At 34.0% G+C, this 22564-nt stretch overlaps 1 protein-coding gene across 2 annotated transcripts; it reads right to left on the bottom strand.

Moving 5' to 3' along the window:
* Positions 1 to 8816: 8816 nt before the first annotated feature.
* LOC149491122 (uncharacterized) lies at positions 8817 to 20916 on the bottom strand. Of its 2 annotated transcripts, XM_089701292.1 has the most exons (7): positions 20833 to 20916; positions 16640 to 16712; positions 14853 to 14945; positions 14264 to 14368; positions 13346 to 13539; positions 10539 to 10652; positions 8817 to 9485 (listed from the first exon to the last, which is right to left on the bottom strand). In XM_089701292.1, the coding sequence occupies exons 1-7, from the start codon at positions 20914 to 20916 to the stop codon at positions 9384 to 9386; spliced, it is 765 nt and encodes a 254-aa protein (XP_089557418.1). In that variant the 3' UTR covers positions 8817 to 9383. The 2 variants fall into 2 exon arrangements, with proteins under 2 accessions (XP_089557418.1, XP_089557499.1); XM_089701373.1 differs by lacking the exon at positions 14264 to 14368.
* Between the last annotated feature and the right edge of the window lie 1648 nt (positions 20917 to 22564).

Below are 22564 nucleotides of genomic sequence, written 5' to 3'. Positions count from 1 at the left end.
AAAATATTCGAAATATAGCTGGTCCGTTTTTTGGGACAGTGCCGTAGATACAGGTAACTAAGAACCATTTGGCATGTCCCAAGAAACGGACGTTACCATGATTCGTACTTTAATAAAATATCACTTTTATGGGATTTTCTTGCTTTAGAGTCTTTAATTATATGTAGTTTTTTTAATTTTAATTAAGTTCAAAATGACGAATATAATCTAAGATCACTTAAATCTGTTGGGTCTACAATAGAACCGGGAGTTCCTCGACCTCCACATGCATTTCGTCTAAATGTCCTAATCATCGGCCAAATATCACTTCACATTTAGAAAAACCATTATTATCTGTATTACATGAAACCAAAGGTTGCTTGACACGAAATAATAAATGTTATTCAACATTCCATACAACTAAATAGTGTGATTGAGCTCGAGAGGGCTCAATTATCATTTGTTAGGTATTTAGTTAAAATTGAAGATTTTTTTGTTATAATAGATAGTGAAAATACTGTGATACAATAAAACAATAAAATGCTACTTGAAATTGTTTTCAATTGTGTTATAATAAGTGAATATTTTTGTTTTTCATTTTTATTTTATAAGCTGTATTACAGCGTTGTCCGTTTTTTGAGACAGCAATGAATACGGGGTTCTTGGCAAAGGCCGTTTTAACGGACATCCTGAAAAACCTACTTACAGAAAATTTGTTTTATTTTTTTCTCAACTATAGTATTTTTTAATCAATAACTATCACTAAAACCAATTCTGAAATATCTGGGTACATTATTTCAGGGCTTGCCGTGTTAAGGGATAAATGGGCTATCTAACACCGAAACAATTTTTCAAATCGGACCAGTAGTTCCTGAGAATCGCGCGTTCAAAGAAACAAACAAAGTCTTCACCTTTATAATATTAAGTATAGATTGCGAAAATACCATATGAAATACAAACACATAGGAAGTAGCAATGCCTACGCGATACACGCAAAATCAATATTTCAGCGAATTAATCCTGTCCTGACCTTTAACCTTCTATTGCGATGGAATATTATCATTCACAATACATTTTCATTTTGCAGATAATTTTATTTTTTCTTTAGCCATGATAGCGCAGTGGCGTAGCATGGACTTCGCATCGGGGGTTCGGGGCCAGATGAGGGTGTTAAAATTAAATTGATATCTCAATTTAACTGCAGATTATACACATCCACCACTGCTCTAATCGTGAAAGAAAATATTATCTGGAAACCAGCTTGACAAAAAATTTGAAGTTCGATATTTGATAATAGCCAGTGTGGTTACCTTAAAGTTCATAATTAAGTACTTATATGTGTGCTTGCAGAAAGAACAAATATGTGCTGATGATGACGACAAAAAACAGAGAATAGAAGAGAAGTTGTTTTTTTCTTCGTAACTCTTTTTATATCTTTCTTTTATTTTTCGTTCGAATTTTGCTTTGAAGTACATAGTATATTAGTATGTACTTTTATTTTTTGAGTCCACGTACACAAGATCCTCATTACTTTACATTCACAGTATAGAAAATACTTTCATAGGTATAAAAATTACTGTGTAAAATAACGTGTAAGTAAGTATATTTACTTTTTTTAATGTTCTGGTAGTCTCGAAGATTACTTCGAGACGTAAAAATTATATAAAAGCATTGAAAGGTGATGAAAATGAAACCACTCTGTACTGTTAACTTGTTTTATTTGTAAATTTGTGATATGATCGTTTTGTTCGAATATCTAAGTAATCTAATACATTATATTACTATAATACACTGTTGACTTTTTTATAACACATTTTTTTATAAAATGCAGACACATGTAAATGTTCTTACAACTGTATTATACAAACAGGTAAAAAATTACTAATAATATTACAGTTTAAAACCATTCAAATCTGAGGATTTAAGTTATCGATGTTAGAAGTGCAGAGAATAATTATTGATATTTTGGATATTATAAACAACTGCTACGACTAATTTACAAAATCAACATAACAATATCCAAACAACACTAAAAAAATTCAGTAATACATAATTCAAATATACACATATAATAATTTATGGAATGTATTTTGAACAAAAACTTTTTATCGTGACTCTTAATATAATATCCAAAAATATAGTAGGTACCTACATGCGCCAGTTTACAAAAGCCTAGTTTTTATATTCTATCAAGGTAAAATGTGGCAGATAGGCAAAGATACAACACATCTTATTTTAGAAGCTTTATGGACTAAGTAACTAAGAAAAACAAGTAATTAATCGATAGAATACAAAAACTGTGCTGTTGCATTTAGCTAGTAAATTAAAACTTAATAATTCTGAGATATTCAAAATGACTCAGAACAAAACCAAAGTTATTTTTATACTTAGGTAATGAACTAATGAGTTATAATTATTGGAATGTTTGCTGCCTTAATATCTATGGAGTGTCTGTATACATCCCACAATATTCAAATGTAAACAGATTTTTATATAAACAAATCAATTAGGTATATTAATATCTAAACTATAATTATACAAAAAATGTTGTGTGGTTTTATGAAACCACGGTAAAAGTGAAACTGTTCGAACGGTTCCGAACACTGCTTTGTGTAGCGCATGTCGCGTGACGGTCGGCTAGGTATACCTACTCGGCAGCCGCGATACACGCGACATGCGCTACACAGACCAAAAAGTTTGAGACGATGTAATAAAAGTTTCACTTTAATAAAATACTAAATTCATTCCTTGTGATTGCTAAAATATCCAAAAAAACGACTTTTCGGTTGGAGCCATGTTCATATAATCCTATTCAATTACTTTACATATTATATAATAAAAAAATACTTATTTTGTGATAGAATACAATCACGCAATTACTTAAAACGTTCAACTAATAAGTACTTATAAAATAGTTTTATTAATATAACAATAATAACGCAAAAACGTCACTTGAAATTTGTGCATTTTCTTATTTTCTCAAACTAATGTCTAAAATAACATTCCCCTTTTATAATTTTGAAGAAATTATATAAACATTTTTGTTAAAGTAAGAGGTCCGATAGTAATACTATTACTTCATTTCAATGCATACAAGGGTCATGCCAAAAATTTTTAGATGCTCTTTACTTAATAATTTGATACTGGCAAGTTATACACCATCGTAAACACTAGTTATTTAGTGTCAAATTTAAATATGAAACATATTTGAATTCAAATATTTTTTGCTCGTAAAGGCTTATTTTTGTGACAATCTGGGAATATATATCGGGAATTTGCTTGCAACAATGGAACTCAATCGACGAGATTTCCGCGCTATGATTTATTATGATTATAAAAAAGGTTTAAAGCCGCAAGAATGTTTTAAACTTTTGGTTACTACTTTTGGTGAATCTGCTTGTTCACGAGTAACAGTTTTTAATTGGTTTGCTGTATTCAAAAGAGGACGGGGAAGCTTTGAAGATGAAGCGAGGACAGGTCGGCCGCCAACCGCAGTCACTAAGGGAAATATTCAAGCAACTGACGAATTACATATTTAGAGCTTGAGCGAGAACTGGGTATTGGATCAGCAGCGTTGCAAACCATTATTTACCTTTCGCTCCGTAAGCGTTGTTCAAGATGGGTCCCGCACAAACTGACCGATGAACAGAGAGACCGCCGGGTAGATTGGTGCCGATTTATGATAGAGAAATTCGACGGAGGCGAGAAGAAAAACGAATACGATATACTTACAGGTGACGAAACATGGCTGTATAACTTCGACCCCGAAACAAAACGACAATCGACTGTATGGTGCTTCGATAATGAACCCACGCCAACGAAATGTCGTCGTGCACGCAGCACGCAGAAACAAATAATTGCCTCGTTTTTTTGCAAGACCGGTCATATCGCTGCTGTGGTGCTAGAGGATCAAAAAACAGTTAATTCTGAGTGGTATGTGTCAATTTGTGCCCCCTCAGTATTGTTAGCTTGGTGTGACAAGCGACCGAAGTCAGGAATCCGGCACCTTCTTTGGCACCACGAAAACGCCTCGGCGCACTCGTCCGCCAGAACACTTGATTTTTTTAATTTAAAAAATGTGTCTATCCTGCCACACCCGCCATACTCTCCTGACTTGGCACCTTGTGATTTTTACTTGTTTACCAAAATTAAAGAAAATTTGAAAGGAAATCGATTTGAGAGTAAGGAAGATGCACTGGCTGCCTATAATTTTGAAATTTCCGAGGTATCTGGAAAAGAGTGGTCAGAGGTGTTTTCCAAGTGGTTTAAACGCATGGAAAAGTGTATACATGCTCGGGGTGAATACTTTGAAAATATAGATATTAGTAATAAATAATAAATATTATGGTTTTCGAGTATCTAGTTTTTTTTGGCATGCCCCTCGTATGTGTAAATTATGAAAACTGTTTACAACATTTTCACACGTGTAATAATTCAAAATATCTCAATGAAAAACCTACATAGTACATATGAAAAATACATAAACAGTGAGAATTTAGCAAAATCATCAAAACTGAGTAGAAATCTTCACAAGTACAAAAACTTCATTAAATAATGTATTGTAATAACTAATAACAATTCATAAGCAAGTGGCGGATGCAACAAAAAATACGCGCTTCTTTATAAACGAACACCTTACACTTAAAAATAAAATTCTTTTTAGTAAATCTCGTATTCTAGCCAAAGAAAAAAATTATAAATACACTTGGGTGAAAAATAGCTGTATTTTGTTGCGCAAAACAGATGATTCCAAGGTCATTCATGTGCGATGTACTGATGATTTGAATAAAATCATATGACTAGCTGCTGTTAACCTTACACTAATTATAAAAAACTTTTTTATAAAGCATGCTAAATTGTCATCGTTTAAACATGTTTATTGCTTATTTAATAATTATATTAACTATTCAATGTCTTATTTTAATTTTGTATTTGATGCGGAGAGGAACACGAACACTATTAACTCTACGGTCGTTATATTGTTAAAAGGAATAATTATATTTTATTTCTATCCTATATCTATGTACAATGAATTCTAATACTTTGAATATATTTTATCAGAACTGTGGAGGCATAAAAACTAAACTTACTGAACTAAAATTAAATATTCTTTCGAGTAACTATGATTTAATAATATTGGTTGAAACCTGGTTGACATCATCTATCTTAGACGCGGAGCTTCTAACAGATGGTTACGTTATTTTTCGGCGCGATAGAAATCTCACAATTTCAGGTAAGAAAGGGGGAGGGGGAGTGTTAGTATTTGTCAAAAAAGAATTTAAGGCTGTGAGAACTTCTGAACTCGAGACACCTGAAATTGAAGAAATATTTTTACATTTTCCGTCTAATTCGGGGCTCCTATTAAACGCATGTTATATTCCACCAGCTTCAGGTAACATCTCTTATGATACATATTTTCGAAGACTTTGTGACGTATATTCTAGTTCACGTTTTAGTAATTTTCTAATCATCGGCGATTTCAACCTGCCATATATAAAATGGTCTTTTGATAACTCAGACGCCTTTCTTGGCACCGTGCACACTGAAACATCAAAATCTCTAATGTGTACTATGTCATTTATGAACCTAAAGCAAACAAATAGTATTTATAATGAAAATGCGAAACTGCTTGATTTAGTACTATCTAATATACCCAATTGTGTTCAATCTTCTGCTGATCCCTTATTGAATGTTGTCCCTCATCACCCGGCCTTAGACATAGTATGCTCGATATCTGCTTCTAACGTGATGCCTGTGAATTCTTTAGCCAAAAGGAACTTTTTCAAAGGTAATTATGACCAAATTAACTATGAAATAAATAATATAGACTGGCTCTCTTTACTCACACCTCTTCCATCGGATAAAGCAATTGATATTTTCTACGCTAATATTTATAACATCATTAACTCACACATTCCTTTGGTTAAAGTAAAGTCCACAAAATACCCCGTCTGGTTTTCTAAATGTTTAATTCAAGCCTTAAGGCGTAAGCGTAAACTTTGGACGCGATGGAAGACTTACGGTTCTCTAAGAGATTATCAAGAGTTTTCCTTGTTACGAACTAGAGTAAAACAGCTTCTTACTACATGTCACAATAATTACACGGCTAATATTGAAAAGTCTCTTAAAGAAAATATTAAGTACTTCTGGAAATACACGTCTTCTCTAAAAAATTCTAATTCAGGGTACCCGCGTGTCATGAAGTTCGCGAATTCTAAATCTGACGATCCAAATGTTATAGCTGAGATGTTTTCAAAATATTTTCAGTCAGTTTTCGAGCCAACATCTGCTGCGGCATACAATGTGGATAATATTCTCACAGACGATCATAATGATAACACGCACATAAATATAAATTGCATTCGTCTTACCAAATCCGATATACGCACTGTCTTGCAAAACATCGATCCTAACAAGGGTCCAGGACCGGACAAAATAGGCCCAGTTTTTCTCAAACAAACCAGTAAAACACTCTGTACCCCTTTGGAGATTATCTTTAATAAATGCTTGAGTTCTGGCTCCTTTCCAAATATATGGAAGCAAGCATACATAACACCTATCTTTAAATCCGGTGAGAGAAATGACGTAGAGAATTACCGCCCCATTTCGATACTTTCGGCCATTCCCAAAGTACTCGAAACTTTAATACACCGTCACATCTATTCGAGTTTAAAACACCTCATCTTAGACCAACAACATGGATTTGTCGCTGGTAGGTCAACCGTATCGAATCTTCTCGTATTTTCCAATTACTTGTTCAATGCACTGGATCACAAACAACAAATAGAAACGATATATACGGACTTTAAAAAGGCATTCGATAAAGTAGATCACTTACTTTTACTACAAAAATTGTCATTTAATGGAATTAAGGGAAATCTACTACGCTGGTTTGCCGCGTATTTAAGCAATCGAGTACAATCAGTTGTCATTAACGGTTACACTTCTACTCAAGTCGTTGTCTCCTCGGGCGTCCCGCAGGGCTCGATCCTCGGGCCCCTGCTTTTTGACTTATTTATTAATGATATTTCACAATGTTTTGAAAAATGTAAATTTTTGCTGTATGCAGACGACCTAAAGTTATACTCTAATGTTGTTGATACTAAGGATTTACACCATATTCAGGACGACCTAAATAGATTGGATGATTATTGTAAACGTAATAAATTATTTTTGGCTTACAATAAATGTAAACATATTACTTTCTCTAAAAAAATTAACAAAATTCCAACAGTATTTAATCTGGGAGGTCACCTACTGGACTCGGTTTCCTGTATTCGTGATCTCGGTGTCTACTTCGACGAATGTTTAATACTTGATCAACATATAGACCACATACTCACTAAGTCTTACCGCATGTTGGGCTCTATTACACGCGTTACTAAAACTTTCAAGGATAGAGAAGCTTTTATATGTCTCTACAAAACTCTTGTGCAATCTCAATTAGAGTATGCATGTCCCATCTGGAATCCGTTTTACGATATTTATATAAATAAAATTGAGATGGTTCAAAAGAAATTTCTACGCATTTTAAATTTCCGCCTAAGTGGCGGTCGGCAACATTACGAGGATCTTTTGCGTCGTTACAATCTTCTTTCGTTAAGTCGGCGCCGAAACTTAATCGATTCTCTCACGTTAAGAAAAATATGCGTAGGAGAAATAGCCTGCTCAGAACTTCTTAGTTTAATAAATTATCGCATCCCATCCAGATCAACGCGCTCAAAAGATTTATTCCATATACCGACCGCCAGAACCAATATTGGTCTTCGTGTGCCTCTTCACAGAATGTCTAGTTTTTATAATACTTATATGAATGATCTTGATATGTTTTCTTGTTCCTCTTCGTCTTACAAAACGAATGTAAAAAAACTGCTACTGAACACATAAGAATGTTAACGGTATTTACCTCCGTCTTTATGTAACTAGTAACTACTCATGTTAAATATTAATTATTATCAACTAGGTATGTTTTCCCTGTCTCTCCTACTGCTGGGTGTTGGCAAAAATAATATATGTTCACAGTGAAAACACCATAAGGAGACATTTTCATGTATCTTTAGTTAGTAAGATCTGTTTTGTTTTATATATCTCTGTCTTTGTCTCTGTATGTTTTCCAATAAAGAAAATGAAAATAAAATAAAAGTAAAACAAAGACACTTAAGAGTGCGTACAAAGCAAAATTACTAGAGTCAATTTTAATATTTTATGATTTTGATCAAACAGAATCCTCGAAAATATCACCTAGTTGGAAATATATTTCATTTTTTTAGATTTGGTCTGGAATATTACACGTATCATCTAATAGAAGATTGGTAATTTTGCTTTTTACCCTCTCTTAAGAAAAGACTCGACATTTCTTTATATGAAAATAACAAGTACAAATTCTAAAGGCAAACGACTCAGGTCATAAATAGAGTATTATGAATGAAAAGTCACTAATGAAAACATGTCTACACCACCAGACATATTCAGAAAATATCTATATAATATAAAAATAATCCCTATATTGTTGTCGGAAGAAAGGTGTTTGGAAAAACTTAAGAAAAAGTGAAAAAAGAATAAAATATAAGAAAACTTATTTAAACTTCACGCGTTTGACAGTTAGCGCGAATACAATATGATTCCACTTCAGAGATTGACTACAGAAGTGCAAGGATCTTTTAGCAATTGGATATACACATATTACAAGATTGCCAATGCAAAAAATCTCCCTTTGTTTCAGGGAATTTCGGATAGCCGATAAACCGATCTTTTAGTTATTAGGAAACTTTATTATCTCCAAATAGTGTAATGAGTAGATAATAAGTAAGTAAGTAAGTAAGTAAGTATAATGAGTGAGAAATAAAGTAAGATTAGTGTTAGATGTAAGTTAAGTTAAATTATTGTAAATATGGAAACCTCATAACCGCATCAAACAACAACAATCTATTATCAAATAATGTTTTACAAGATGGCGTCGTTAGTTCCGAATTACGCCACGCACCAAAAGATGCTTGTAACATTTTATATGATCCCTATTTCATTGTTGACTAAATCAAAATGATCCAATAATGATTTAAAAGTAAAAAAAAGCAATATCTCATAAACGAGCCAAAATTGGCACTTAATAAGAAACAAATACTACAGTTTTGTACACAAAGTTAATTGTTCCGAATTTCGCCACACACACATTAATCAACAAAAAATGTATGTAAGGCCTATTTTATTAATGACTAAATCAAAATGGTCCCATAATGATTTAAAAGTAAAAACAATATCTCATACAAGAGCCAAAATTGGCACATAAACAATAAAGAAAATACTACTGTGTATACAAAGTTTTCTTAATCGAAACATATCTTCCTATAAGTGACAAGCAATCTCAAGCCTTATTCCCATACCTTAGGTGTCATATTACATTAATACTAGCAATGCGATGCTCTTTGCTGCCTCCATGCTGAATGGAAACCAGCCGCTGAATCCGAATCGGAATCGCCTTCTTCGCAAACACCGATTTGGGCTCGGGGCTAAAAATATAAGAAATTAGTAAATATATGGTTTAAATTAAGTTTTATATTGCTATAATGACAGTGTATTGGCAATTTATCAAAAAGTAACTTTACAAGAGACGGATTTCAATATTTTTTAGATGATTCTTAGTTTACTGTGCGTATATTTGTCATAGGTACAAAATATGAAATGAAAAAATGAGTTATTAGATATTGCCAATTCACCGTCAATAGAATATTGTCTACTAGACCGTATTCGCAGCTAGAACGCTATTTCATTTTTAATTTAGAAAGAATTGTTTTACCTTATCTTTAGGATGCCTCATATATAATTTCCTTCTTTATGTACAATAATGATTAAGATAAGATTGGTAAAACATGTACTTAGAGCGGGGGCACACGATGCGTTGCGGCGCCGCACCGCAAAGATTTCATCGTGTCAGTGGGCACACGAGCGGTGCGGCGCCGTAACGTTGTTATGTCGCAGCGGCGTCGTAGCAGGGTTGCACAGCGTGTCCTTCCTTGTGATGCAAAACAACTGAGCGGTGCCGCTCCGACGTCGCACCGCATTCACCCCTCCCCGCCTCGTCTTGGTGGTTACAAGTCCGGTGCGACGCCGGAGCGCATCGTGTGACATGCCACAGATATTTCTATGTAAGACGACGCAGCGACAGCGCTCCGGCGCCGCACCGCCGCCGCAACGCATCGTGTGCCCCCGCCCTTACATCAACTGGTTTATAAATATGTTTACATCTTAAATAATAAATACATACTTCGTTTATAAATAATATGCGTAAATATTGAATATCATGTTCAAAGCAGATGGATTTACATGGACAAAAGCATGAATATCATCAAATATAATAATATATTATATTCCTCATTATCCTACAAAATATTATAAACCACAGAAGTGAATAGACGGATTCATTTTTGGTTATCATTCTTGCAAAAACTGATCGGATCTGTATGAAATTAGGTTCAGTTAAAAATGTTTTCTTCCTTTTTACCCTATTTCCGAAAAGGAGGAATTTGTATGTTCTTGTGTATATTTTTTTAAATATAAAGTACCTGATCAGGTGTGGAAGGTGTGCTCCTACTGTGCGAGGCCACACCCCTTCTGCCGCTCGCGCCGCGTCTCCGTACTTTGTTGCTCATGGGCGGCGGCATTAACTTGTCCTCTTTCTATATTTATATGAAGTATTGAATAAAAATGTTGGTGTCGCAGAATGTTACAAGATGATATTAATATTTTATTTATAGATAGTGATAATTGTAAAGTTTTCGATAGTCCTATTGCTGCTAGAGCTGCGTTTTCACACTTTGTTGTTCATGGGCGGCGGCACTAACTTGTCCTCTTTCTATATTTATATGGAGTTATGAATAAAAATGGTGGTTTAAGTGTGTAAAATGTAATGTATTAATTTAGAGATAAAAATAATATTAGGTTGTAGAAGCAACTATCCTTCTGCTGCTAATGCCACGTCGCCAGAATTTGTTGCTCATAGACGGCGGCATTAACTTATCCTCTTTATACATGTTATATTTGTAATACATGTTATGAGTAAAAATCTGGGTTACGAAACCCAGATTTTTACAGAGCGTGAAGAAATTTATAAATAAGTAGTACTTAATAATAAAATAAAGTTTTGTAAATCTGAAAATTAATAAATCATTTATAAAAGTAATGTGAGGGTAAGTGCAACTGAAAGTAAACTTACTTTCAGTAATTTTTTTTTAATTATTTTATCTTGTTATTATAAGTATAAATAAATTTATAGTAGGTATTGTAGGTATTATAGATAGACTATTTAGTTGGGTATATGGTGGTGTGAGAATTAACAAAAAATTGTAAAATTAGGTACTACCTAAATGGGTAAATAGTAAATTGGTTGGTATAGAACTGAGAATAATTAATTTAAGTTAGGATATTGTTTTGTTTGCGCATTGCACATGTAAACTTGCATTATGGAATAGGTATGATATGGAAGCAGCTTACACCACACATGGATGGTTTGCATGAAATTGTAGCATGTAGTTGTCAACATAAACGTCTTCTACATACATAATAAAAATAGGTACAAATAATATGAAACACATAATAATAGATAATGATATAGTTAATAGATGATACAGAACAAACAGGGCATTTCTGTATTACAAAAATGCATATTCATTATGAACATTGTGAATACATTGTTTTTGTTTGTCATATTTTCTTTAAAATAAGCCTTCATTCAGCAAATCAGGGTGAACAAATCAATAAATTGTATATTTATAAGTCTAGTGTTCTATTTTACAATATAGCCTTTATATTTATCTCTATACCACACCCCGGACACTCCATACAAAATTATCGTTTTGACAGTCACACTGTAGAGACTGCAAATGTGTGTGTTAACGGGTAACCTATTAAAAACTCGAATTTCTATTACCCGAATCTTAAAATCCCGAAAACGGTTGTTAGAACTTTTAAAAGACAGATGTAATGAATGACAAATTTTTAAAATTCCTTTTTTAATTTCCCAGATGAATCAATTTCCAGATGAACCAAAACCAGAATTTTAAAAAGTATTTTTTGTTTCCCGTATTCTCATAATACAAGATCTCATTATACCAGATTTTCAGAATACTTTTTTTTGTTTCCCATCGTACCATTTTCCAAATAAACTATTGCCAAATTTTCATAATCTTTTTATTTGGTTCCCATATAATCGTATAACAGATAAACTATTGCCAGATTTTCATAATCTTTTTATTTGATTTCCATACAATCGTGATTATACCTTTACTATCGACGTAAAATAAACATTGTCAGTAAGTAAATTTATTGTTTTACTTGTCCATTACAGACCGGTTTTAGTGTCAAAGTCGACTCAGTAGGTTAGGTTTGAACTACGACCCCCACGCTAGAACTGACTCGCTATTGTTTTACTTGCCCATTACAGAAAGGTTTAAGTGTCAAATTCGACTCAGTAGGTTAGGTTAGGTTTGAACTGTGACCCCCCATGCACGAGCCGAGCGAGCGAAGCGAGCGTGCCGCGGCAGCGGCCGGCGAGTGCCAGAACCGACTCGCTATTGTTTTACTTGCCCATTACAGAAAGGTTAAAGTGTTAAAATCTATTCAGTAGGTTAGGTTAGGTTCGTGCTGCGACCCCCTGGAAGGATTTCGTTTCGCTGGATATCGTTTATTTGAATTTAAAAAATCTGGGCATTGTTTGTCTGGATATCAATTAACTGTATTTCAAAAATTTGTGTTTTAAAAATCTGGCTTTCGTGCATATGGATTACGGTCATCTGGATTTTGTGAATTTAGATTTCGTATGTCTGGAACTCATTCGTCTGGATTGTAAAACGTCGTACAAATAAAGAAATGGGCAAATGAAATTCAGAGTTGTGATTATATGGCAAACAAAACTTCGAAATTTTAAAATTCGGGATTATGAAAAAATGTCCAAACGTTTTCTGGATTATGATATTCGGAATATTAAAATTCGAGATTAAGATAGGTAACCGTGTTAACGCTTTATGGTTGGCACATTTGTGACTAATGAAAAAAAAAATCGCGTTTTTTCTGATGAAATACCGTAAACAGCACAATATCTAACCATTTTCCACGAAAAACGATCATCACAAATCCAAAATAATAAAATTACTTAAGTCAATTTGATTAATGTTGTCAATCTTCGTTGCGTATCATCCTTGCAGAAAAATGGGTCCAATTTATAGCATGATCGTGCCGGGTTGAGGTAAGTGTTTAAATTTGGCGGGAGGCGGAGAGTGTCCGTTCTGTAGCGTTTAGCTACTATTATGTATTCAGTGGTCTAGTGTTCTATTTTACAATATAGCCTTTATATTTATCTCTATAGTTCACTAACCTGTATATTATCAGCGGATCCCCAAGACTTGAGCTGGTCGCTATCATCAGACCGCCTATCTAGACTCTCCCTCGCCGACTTAGGAACATACGCCGAGGATCTAGTCGCACCAACGCCTAGGAAGTTACTGAACGCCTCCGTTGTCTTCTTAACTCGAACGTTCAGCGATCCGATGCGGAGGAAACTTTCTTTCTCTGGAAAATAATGTTTATTTGTTATTTTTACAAAATGATTTTTGGGATCTTTGATAAAATAATTCACACAACATGAAGAATATAAAGGTAGAGATAATGAAGGTAAAATAATATAAAAAATATTGTAGAATTGAATTTAAAGTACATAATTCTATAACGATTGATTTATTATTTAAGGACAACGAAATTACTAATCTAGTAGTTTCAAAACATCAAGTTGTACTTTTCTGCGTAAACGAGGATATATATCAATCCTTCACCAAACTTTAGACAAGAGTACTTTACTTGAATATTAGTAACAAAATATATTATAAAACAACACTGTGGATTAAAGAACAACATGTACAACTGTTTTACATGTGCTTTAACAATTAGTAAAGTAATTCCAACTGTGCCTATAGACAAAATACATATAAACCAATGATATTCTCAGTAAAACAGTGTAGATAGGTTACCAACACAACATGCGATCTTACGAAAAACGGCACAAGAACGCACACATGATTTAGACGTCAAAGTGAGAAAGCATGATCAACTGACGTGAGCGAAAAAGAGACAGCTGAAGTAAAATGCCACCATTTGATGACTTTTGGAGCGCTACTAACCTATTTACATCTGTTTACTTATAATATCATTGACATTAACACGTTCACAATCTAACCCGCAACCGCCATTGAGACAAACACACAAACAAGACGACACAAGTGACAAATCCCTATCTTACTTGACGGATGCAGATATAAAGATGGCGTTCGAGCCACTCCCGTGTATGGGAGATTGTTTATAGACAGCGATGAGGATGTACGCCGTTCGCTATAGGAGTCTGAGTCTGGAATATTTTCGGACAAAACTTAATTTCTTGGATATATTTTAGACGTGTGGTTACGTGGAGGTGTCAATTTAAAGGTTTTGTTTTTGGTACTGCAGGAACAGATTCTTTCTAGGAGGTTTTAGGACAAAATCCTCAACTCTGACTCATGTCAGTTTCTTCAGTATATTCTCCTCGGATTGAACCGTTTATATTGGAGTGAATAATGTACAAATAAATTGAATTTAACTTATTCATACACTGATTGAGTTTCCAAGAAATATCAATACCTATACCTAAACTTATTTTTAAAACGTTTACGTAACGTTTTTGGCTTTGTTTATTTTTTTAGATTCTATTGAAATTTTAATCCCAACCTTTTATAACTAATTGATTGATGAATTATAGTCTCACTGTTGAAAAAATATATTCAATCGTGACAGATTATAAAGATTTTATCACACAATAAATGATATTTATACTATTTCACCATGAAAACACTTACTACGGTATGAACCAGGGGACAACGATGTGTCCATGTGAACCAGATACTGTCGAGGTTTCTTTCCAGACCAGTCTCTTACATTTGGATCAGCATCTGAAAAAGGCGGAACCATTATATAACATAACTTTTAACAAATTTTCTAGAGATGAATAACTAGAAATACGTTCATATTTATTTATGAAAAACTCGAGTCACGAGCAATTTCATAGCCCTACTTCATAGTCTTTCTCAATAAATGAACTGGTCAAAACATAAATAATTTCTCCATTCGAACCAGTAGTTCCTGAGATTACCGTGTTTGGTTAAGCAAGGAAGCAAGGAAGAATAAACTATTCACTAGGTTTTCTCACAATACACTAGATGGCGTTATACTTGTTAAAGTATAAGTCCGGGATATATAGTTTTGCAACCCCAATATATATATATATATATATATATAGGTCAATGAAGGACATTAATTCGAGGAAACACAACATGCTTTTGGTTAACCAATCAAACAAAGAAACTATTCACTAAGTATGCTCATTTTACGCTAGATGGCGATATACTTAAAGTTCGACATACAGTTTTGCAACCCCATCCCAGTGTTCATGCCCACTAAAGGACACTAATAAAATTGACGGACATTCCAGGGAACAAAACTTGCATCTAGTAACTTCTGATGTATACGATAGATGGCAGCTTTATCAAAAAAATAGAAGATCTAATAAATCATTATATTATTTATTATAAATGTATTGTTGTGTTATAAATGCATTCAAGTCTAAAAAATTTTAAAATGAAATGTCATGAAAATAGTTTAAAATGTTATTTAGACAGGGACACCTATGATTCCCATCCAGAACTATTTGTATCCCTTCGTTTGCATTTCATGTAGGTACCTATTTATGGCAATCTTTGGTAGATGGCGCTATTAGTTCACTTAGAGAAGAGGGTAACTATTTGCCATATATTTTGAATTAAAGAAATACCTATTACAGAGGGCCAGCTATAGTCTTACAAAGACACTAATAAAATTATAAACATTGTTTACTAATATTTATTACACATCGGATAAGCTAAATAGAACATAACTAGAGCTTGAGAAACTATTACGTATATTTATAAATAACGCTTTTAGATTATTCATTAAATGCAAAAGTATTCATCAAGATTACCGCAATAGAAAAAAAAAAACTATTTATGGAAAAATGATTGTCTAAATTCAGTATTAAAGTACTTAAATAATATTAGAAACAGAAGAGACATAATCTAAATGAGATAATCTAGATTCTAGATGAGAGGCTTATCTACCTTTTTCGTATTACTAAAAATGTATGAGTGGCGTCAAATTTGCACTATTTATGCTGATAAGTTGCATAACACCTAACATTGATGGATCATATTATATATTTTTTTTAGAGTTTGAGAGATGTCGAGACTTCTTATCTGAAGTGTACTCGAAAATCCATACTAATATTATAAATGCGAAAGTAACTCTGTCTGTCTGTCTGTTACTCAATCACGCCTAAACTACTGAACCAATTTGCATGAAATTTGGTATGGAGATATTTTGATACCCGAGAAAGGACATAGGCTACTTTTTATTGCGAAATATGTACCACGGGCGAAGCCGAGGCGGACCTCTAGTATATCATATATTTAATTGTGTTTAATAAATATGCATGTAATAAGCTCTGCAATTTTAACGCGTCGTGACAAAGCTTTTTAAAATATACGCACTAACTTTTATAAACAAATTACATATTCTATCGTGTTATTTTATAGCAATTAAAATAATCTCTTACCATATGCTTCTACTAGTAGTCTGTACACGTGTTCATGTCGAAATTGCATCGCAATATGTAAAGGCGTATAACCCTGAAATGTTACACCAATCAGTTATAATAGTTTAATGTACGATACTAAGGGTGCTTTTCCACCAGAGATGTGCTATGCTAAGTTTTGTAGCGGTGCGAGTAAGATGTGCTATGAAGACGCGCCGTCGCAAAGTAGATGTGCGAGATCGAGCTGTGTAGGTAATACATATATATTAATTAGTAGGCATCGCTCTACACATAGCTACACAATTCATGCCTAACTATGTAGATACACTGTACACATTTCCATATAAAAAAACGTATGTTTGTTTGAACCATAACCATCACCAGTGCTAAGCTATATGCATCAATAAATTTGATTGGTGGATATCAAACGCATCCACATCAACGTAGCATACCACATCTATGGTGGAAAAGCACCTTAATACTTAAACTTGTATAATCGTGAGATTTCACCCTTATTTGAAAATACTTGAAAAATATTATAACCTGTTGATAACATTTATTATGAAAACTATACGTTTAAATATTTAAAAATTGATTCATTAGTCATTACAGATCAAACAATACAAGTTAAAGAATTGTTCAGTTCAATAACCTTTCGTTCATTCCTCACACACTGTTTCTTAATATTCCTTTAAACCAATAAAACTCCATCCAACGCTAGCCCCCATAAGGATCTCATAACACACATCAAACATATTAAACTCAGATTCAATATTAAAGTGACAGCTGTAACACAAAAAGCGACGAGAGAGGGAAAATAATAGGCGTCACAATTTAATGTATCCCACACCACGCCCAGGGATTGAACTGTATTATTACGATTAACTGAAAACAGGCAGTTCCATACAAATATGATGATTAGAGTACAATATACAGGGTGTAATCGTTAAGTGTGCACAGGCGATTATTCCGTGACTATTGCAGATATCAAAAAACTTTAAACTGATATCGAAAGCCCTTTACCTAATGAGTAAAATGACAATAATAACTTTTTAAAAATAAAACGGGAAATATAGAAAAAAATTTACATCAAATCCGCCCATACATTTAATTTCCCATACATTTTGTATTCAAAACAAATGTTCGGAGTGATGAGAGTTGTACTCCACATCGAGCTCTATTTACAGTTTCTAAATGAATTTTTAATAAAATTTGCGAAGTAATTTAAGCACAAAACCAAAAAAATAACCAAAACCTTTCAATAGATGTTGGGGATAGTCATATCTCATACTAAATGTATCATACTATACAGGGTGTAATCGTTTAGTGTGCACAGGCGACTATTCCGTAACTATTGCAGATATCAAAAAACTTTAAACTGATATCGAAAGTACTTAACCTAATGAGTAAAATGGCCATAATAATTTTTTTTTAATAAAATTATGTCGTCATACACTGAACGCGCTAGTCATTCAATCAAATAGCAGATTCAATCAGATGACGGCGACAAGTAGGTAGGTATATAAACCCTTAAAAGGTATACAAATAATATGATAGTTATTACTTATAGTAGTATGTATGTGCGTGCGCAGCGGTCAATACTAGTTCATACAAGTTTGGCTAGTGCTCTTATGTACAGTTTATGATGCCCTTTATTTCATGCTATGTGCAAAATAAATATTAATAAATACTATAATTGACATGTTTACAATTTAAAACTATTTGCAGATCTATATCTAGAAATGTAGAAACATATTTTATTATTAAAAAAACAATACAATTTTGTATATGCACACCACATGCATACAGAATTCACAAGTGTTCTACTACTAGAGAAATTACAAGCTTTCTACTTATATTTAATCCCACAAACACTAAAGCCTTTACACAGTGACTACACTCCCAAAAAAGCTTCTTAAAAACTGTAATAGTCCCTGAATCAAAGCGAAATCATTTATCCAATAAACATTATCCTTCATACAGTCACTACACTCCCAAACAGCTACTTAAAAATCCTAATAGTCCCCGCAAGCGATAAAACACCGACTTACCCCGTTCTGCATCCGTCGCCGCCACATGAAAAAGAAGAGGACACTTTAAGGGCCAGCGCAGATATGGCGCAGCGCAGCGTATTCTTCATTGTCAAACTATTATCGACATTGTCCTCACTAAAATAATATTCAAAAGCGCAGCGCTACCTTTCGCATGTTCGCTACGCTTCGATGCTCCTCAGGAATAAATTGTGGTTATTTGATTTTGAATATTATTTTAATGAGAACAATGTCGATAATAGTCTGACAATAAAAAATGCGCTGCGCTGCGCTCCTCCATATCTGCGCTCGCCCTAATAGTACCGTAAAGTTTAACCCGTAAATGCCGCGGCGAGATTTGATTGAGCACTAAACCCCGCTAACGATCAATGCTATCTACGTAAACAGCTTATTAAAACGAGGCAAATTTAAACGTTTACGATTTGTGAACGTCGTGTCGCTTTGGAGCCTTTGAAAACTATGATTTGAGTAATGACATTCGTTTTATGTTTAGATAATTAATTGTTGACTATCGTTGTACAAATAGGATGCATCTCTAAATGACTGGCTGAGCCACGCAACGACGTTTACACAAAGGAATATATTTCACATTTTCGCAACACAAAATCAATGTTTTTAATTCGGACGAATAGATTATGATTAGCGCTTTCAGCCAAACTACAAAATATGTTGCTATTTCAGTTGTAGATATGTCAAAAAAATCTTTAAATGCTGTGAAGATTTTGAGGAACTTTTAACCCATATTGAAGATTGGCATCTCACATGGTATAAAATCCATACTAATATTATACATGCGAAAGTAACTCGTAGTAAGTACTGAACCAATTTGCATGAAATTTGGTATGGAGATATTTTGATACCCGAGAAAGGACATAGGCTACTTTTTATTGCGAAATATGTACCACGGGCGAAGCCGGGGCGGACCGCTAGTACTTAATTATTGTTTAATTTTGTAGCTAATAAAACTAATCGCTCACCCGCTTCGGATTATCATGTCTCAGAAATGAGACATGAGGGCTATTAATATCAAATAATAATTGATTGCTTTTAAAATTAACTTTTCTTAGCTTTTGAATATTCTTATACAAAATCATTTTACTTGTTATCTCCAACCTTTACATCGATTTAATTAAAATATGTGCGTCTGTGCTCCGCGGTTTTACCCGCAGTGCTCCGCTCCTGTTGGTCTTAGGGAGATGATATATAGCCTATAAAAATAGCCTTCCTCGATAAATGGGCTATCTAACACCGAAATAATTTTTCAAATCGGACTAGTAGTTCCCGAGATTAGCGCGTTCAAACAAACAAACAAACTCTTCAGCTTTATAATATGAAGAGTATTGATTTTCTTTAACAAAACTATTTTTCTTGTTAACCCCTCAATATCTCTATAAAATGTTAAAAAGCTCAGACAATTCAGAAGATTTTCTTAAAATAGTTCAGAAATAGAATATATTTGTACATAACCCGTTTGAGAAAGGGCGCGGGCACACGATGCGTTGCGGCGCCGCACCGCAAAGATTTCACCGTGTCAGTGGGCACACGAGCGGTGCGGCGCCGTAACGTTGTTCTGTCGCAGCGGCGTCGTAGCAGCGTTGCACAGGGTGTCCTTCCTTGTGACGCAAAACAACTGAGCGGTGCCGCTCCGACGTCGCACCGCATTCACCCCTCCCCGCCTCGTCTCGGTGGTTACAAGTCCGGTGCGGCGCCGGAGCGCATCGTGTGACATGCCACAGATATTTCTATGTAAGACGACGCAACGACACCGCTCCGGCGCCGGACCGCCGCCGCAACGCATCGTGTGCCCCCGCCGAAAGGCATTATATTATGTACAACATAAACCTTACTTTCCTCTCCGTATAATATTCTTGAGAGAAAGCTTACAATGGTGGAGAAAATTTATTTGTTCCCAATTGTAAACAAACGAACTACCTTCGACTAATTTTACTACTGGTCTGTTTTTAAGCTGATTTAATTATAACGAAAATAATATTTAAATCTAATTTCAACAATAAAACATGAAATAACACCTACCAATTTATTCGTTCTACCTAATCAAAGTTTTTTTTTTATCAACACCGATACATAACCAAATCCTATCTTTTAAATTACATCTGATACTTTAGTAACTTAACCAAATTATCTCATAGCATATATACTTACGGATCTTTCGTTAACAGTATGCCGGTGAATGCCAGCCAGGAGTTTAACCAAGTTCTCATCACCACGCTTGCAAGCCCAGTGCATTGCAGTCTGAAATTCATTACATTTATTAGTATTTAATTATGAGTGCGATATACGAAAGGTCATTAAAACAAGAATGAGATAAGCGAGCATATCCCGTCAGTTTGGTCCCATGATCCATTTTTACGGGATGCTTGTATGCAAAATAATGTAAAAACTTGGATCTCTTTCATTTAATATAGGAGAAATATCATATTATCATATTATTACATATCTGTAGAATAAGGCATATGTACAGTAAATTATCTATTAATTACAGAAGCGAAACCTACATACTGATGGGTGACAACTGCTTAGCACTTGAATTTTATATGTATTCAATTAAGCTAAATTTGCAGGAAAATAGAAGTTGTTACTGAGTTTTAGTTTACTGAATACCGATCTTCCTAAAGCGGGTTGTTTTACATCCAAGATCCCACTTATGAGAGCTACATTGAGTGTAACTGCTGCGCTGCTTCAACTGTTTAAAATTAAAGCAAAGAAACGTTCCCAACCAATCTTATTAGCTGATAGCGCCAAGGCGTCTCTAAGTATATACTACGAGTCCACTAACCAAAGGCCGCCACTTAAAGCCTAAGCCCAAAACACGATACTATCACGAAGAGAGTTTAGTAGGTCGAAAACAAATTACTTGATTGCTCGCCTTTTATTTTTATATGTAAAACATTCTGATGGACAATATAATGTCGAAATTATAGCTTTTTATAATCGGAACGTATTAGGATGATTTGCATTCAGATTAAAGATTATATTTTGGTGAAGGCAGGCGTCATTAGCATAGTTATAGGAATTAGGTGGGCTATCGTAAGTGGTCATTTTAATTTTTAATACGTTAAACGGCACGGAAACTTGGAGAAACCGGTGTCTCGAGAGCAGCTAATGTTTACATGCGTGTAACGGATGCCGAGACGTATTTTCATAGCAATCCCGAATGTTGTGAAGCGTTTAATATTTTGTTTGTTTTTGCAAATTTGCCGATGTTCAAGTTAGGTAAAAAATTGTTTAACGTTAGCAAACATGGAATAGGTAGTAATATTATAAAAGGTATCTATTGGCTGTATCCATAGATAGCTTGATATTGAAGCGCGGCGTTGGAAATGAATTGGTCTTCAAATCTCAGGTCAGAGTCTAAACTTGACTCATATAGGCATCAATTAATTGAAGTGATAGTTATCGATCGCGATTCGCGACGTTCTCTTTAAAATTAGCTTCAGGTTAAGATTAACAGTTACATGAAAAGCCTTTCAATTAATGAAAAGTTTATTCGTTGGAATACTATTCAATTTTGTGATATTATTATCACGACTATTTCCAATATTTGTATGAATATACATAAGTCATCTAAGGCAATACATTGCCTTAGATGAAAAACAATATTTAAAAAAATGTGTTTATGCAACATAATACTAACAAAAACATAAATTAAAAGTCCCCTCAACGTCCAGTCCAGGATATTGTAAAGATTTATTTTCAATGAAAAAAGCAACAAATAAGCGCTCGCTCATCCTGAATGGAAGTGTACCACCACTCACTTTTAAACGCCGCGAGTTAAAAGTCTTAAATTTCACGTGCGAAATAAAAGGAAAAATCGATTCCCATTCTTGGGCACCTCGAAGGCGAACCGGTTCGGGGTAAACACCGAGTGGATATT

Source organism: Colias philodice, chromosome 1, assembly GCF_061535455.1.
Source record: "Colias philodice isolate Cphi_HAF_F1 chromosome 1, ilColPhil1 Martin Lab GWU primary, whole genome shotgun sequence".
In the NCBI taxonomy this organism is placed as follows: domain Eukaryota; kingdom Metazoa; phylum Arthropoda; class Insecta; order Lepidoptera; family Pieridae; genus Colias; species Colias philodice.
This window is presented reverse-complemented; position numbering and strand designations above follow the sequence as displayed.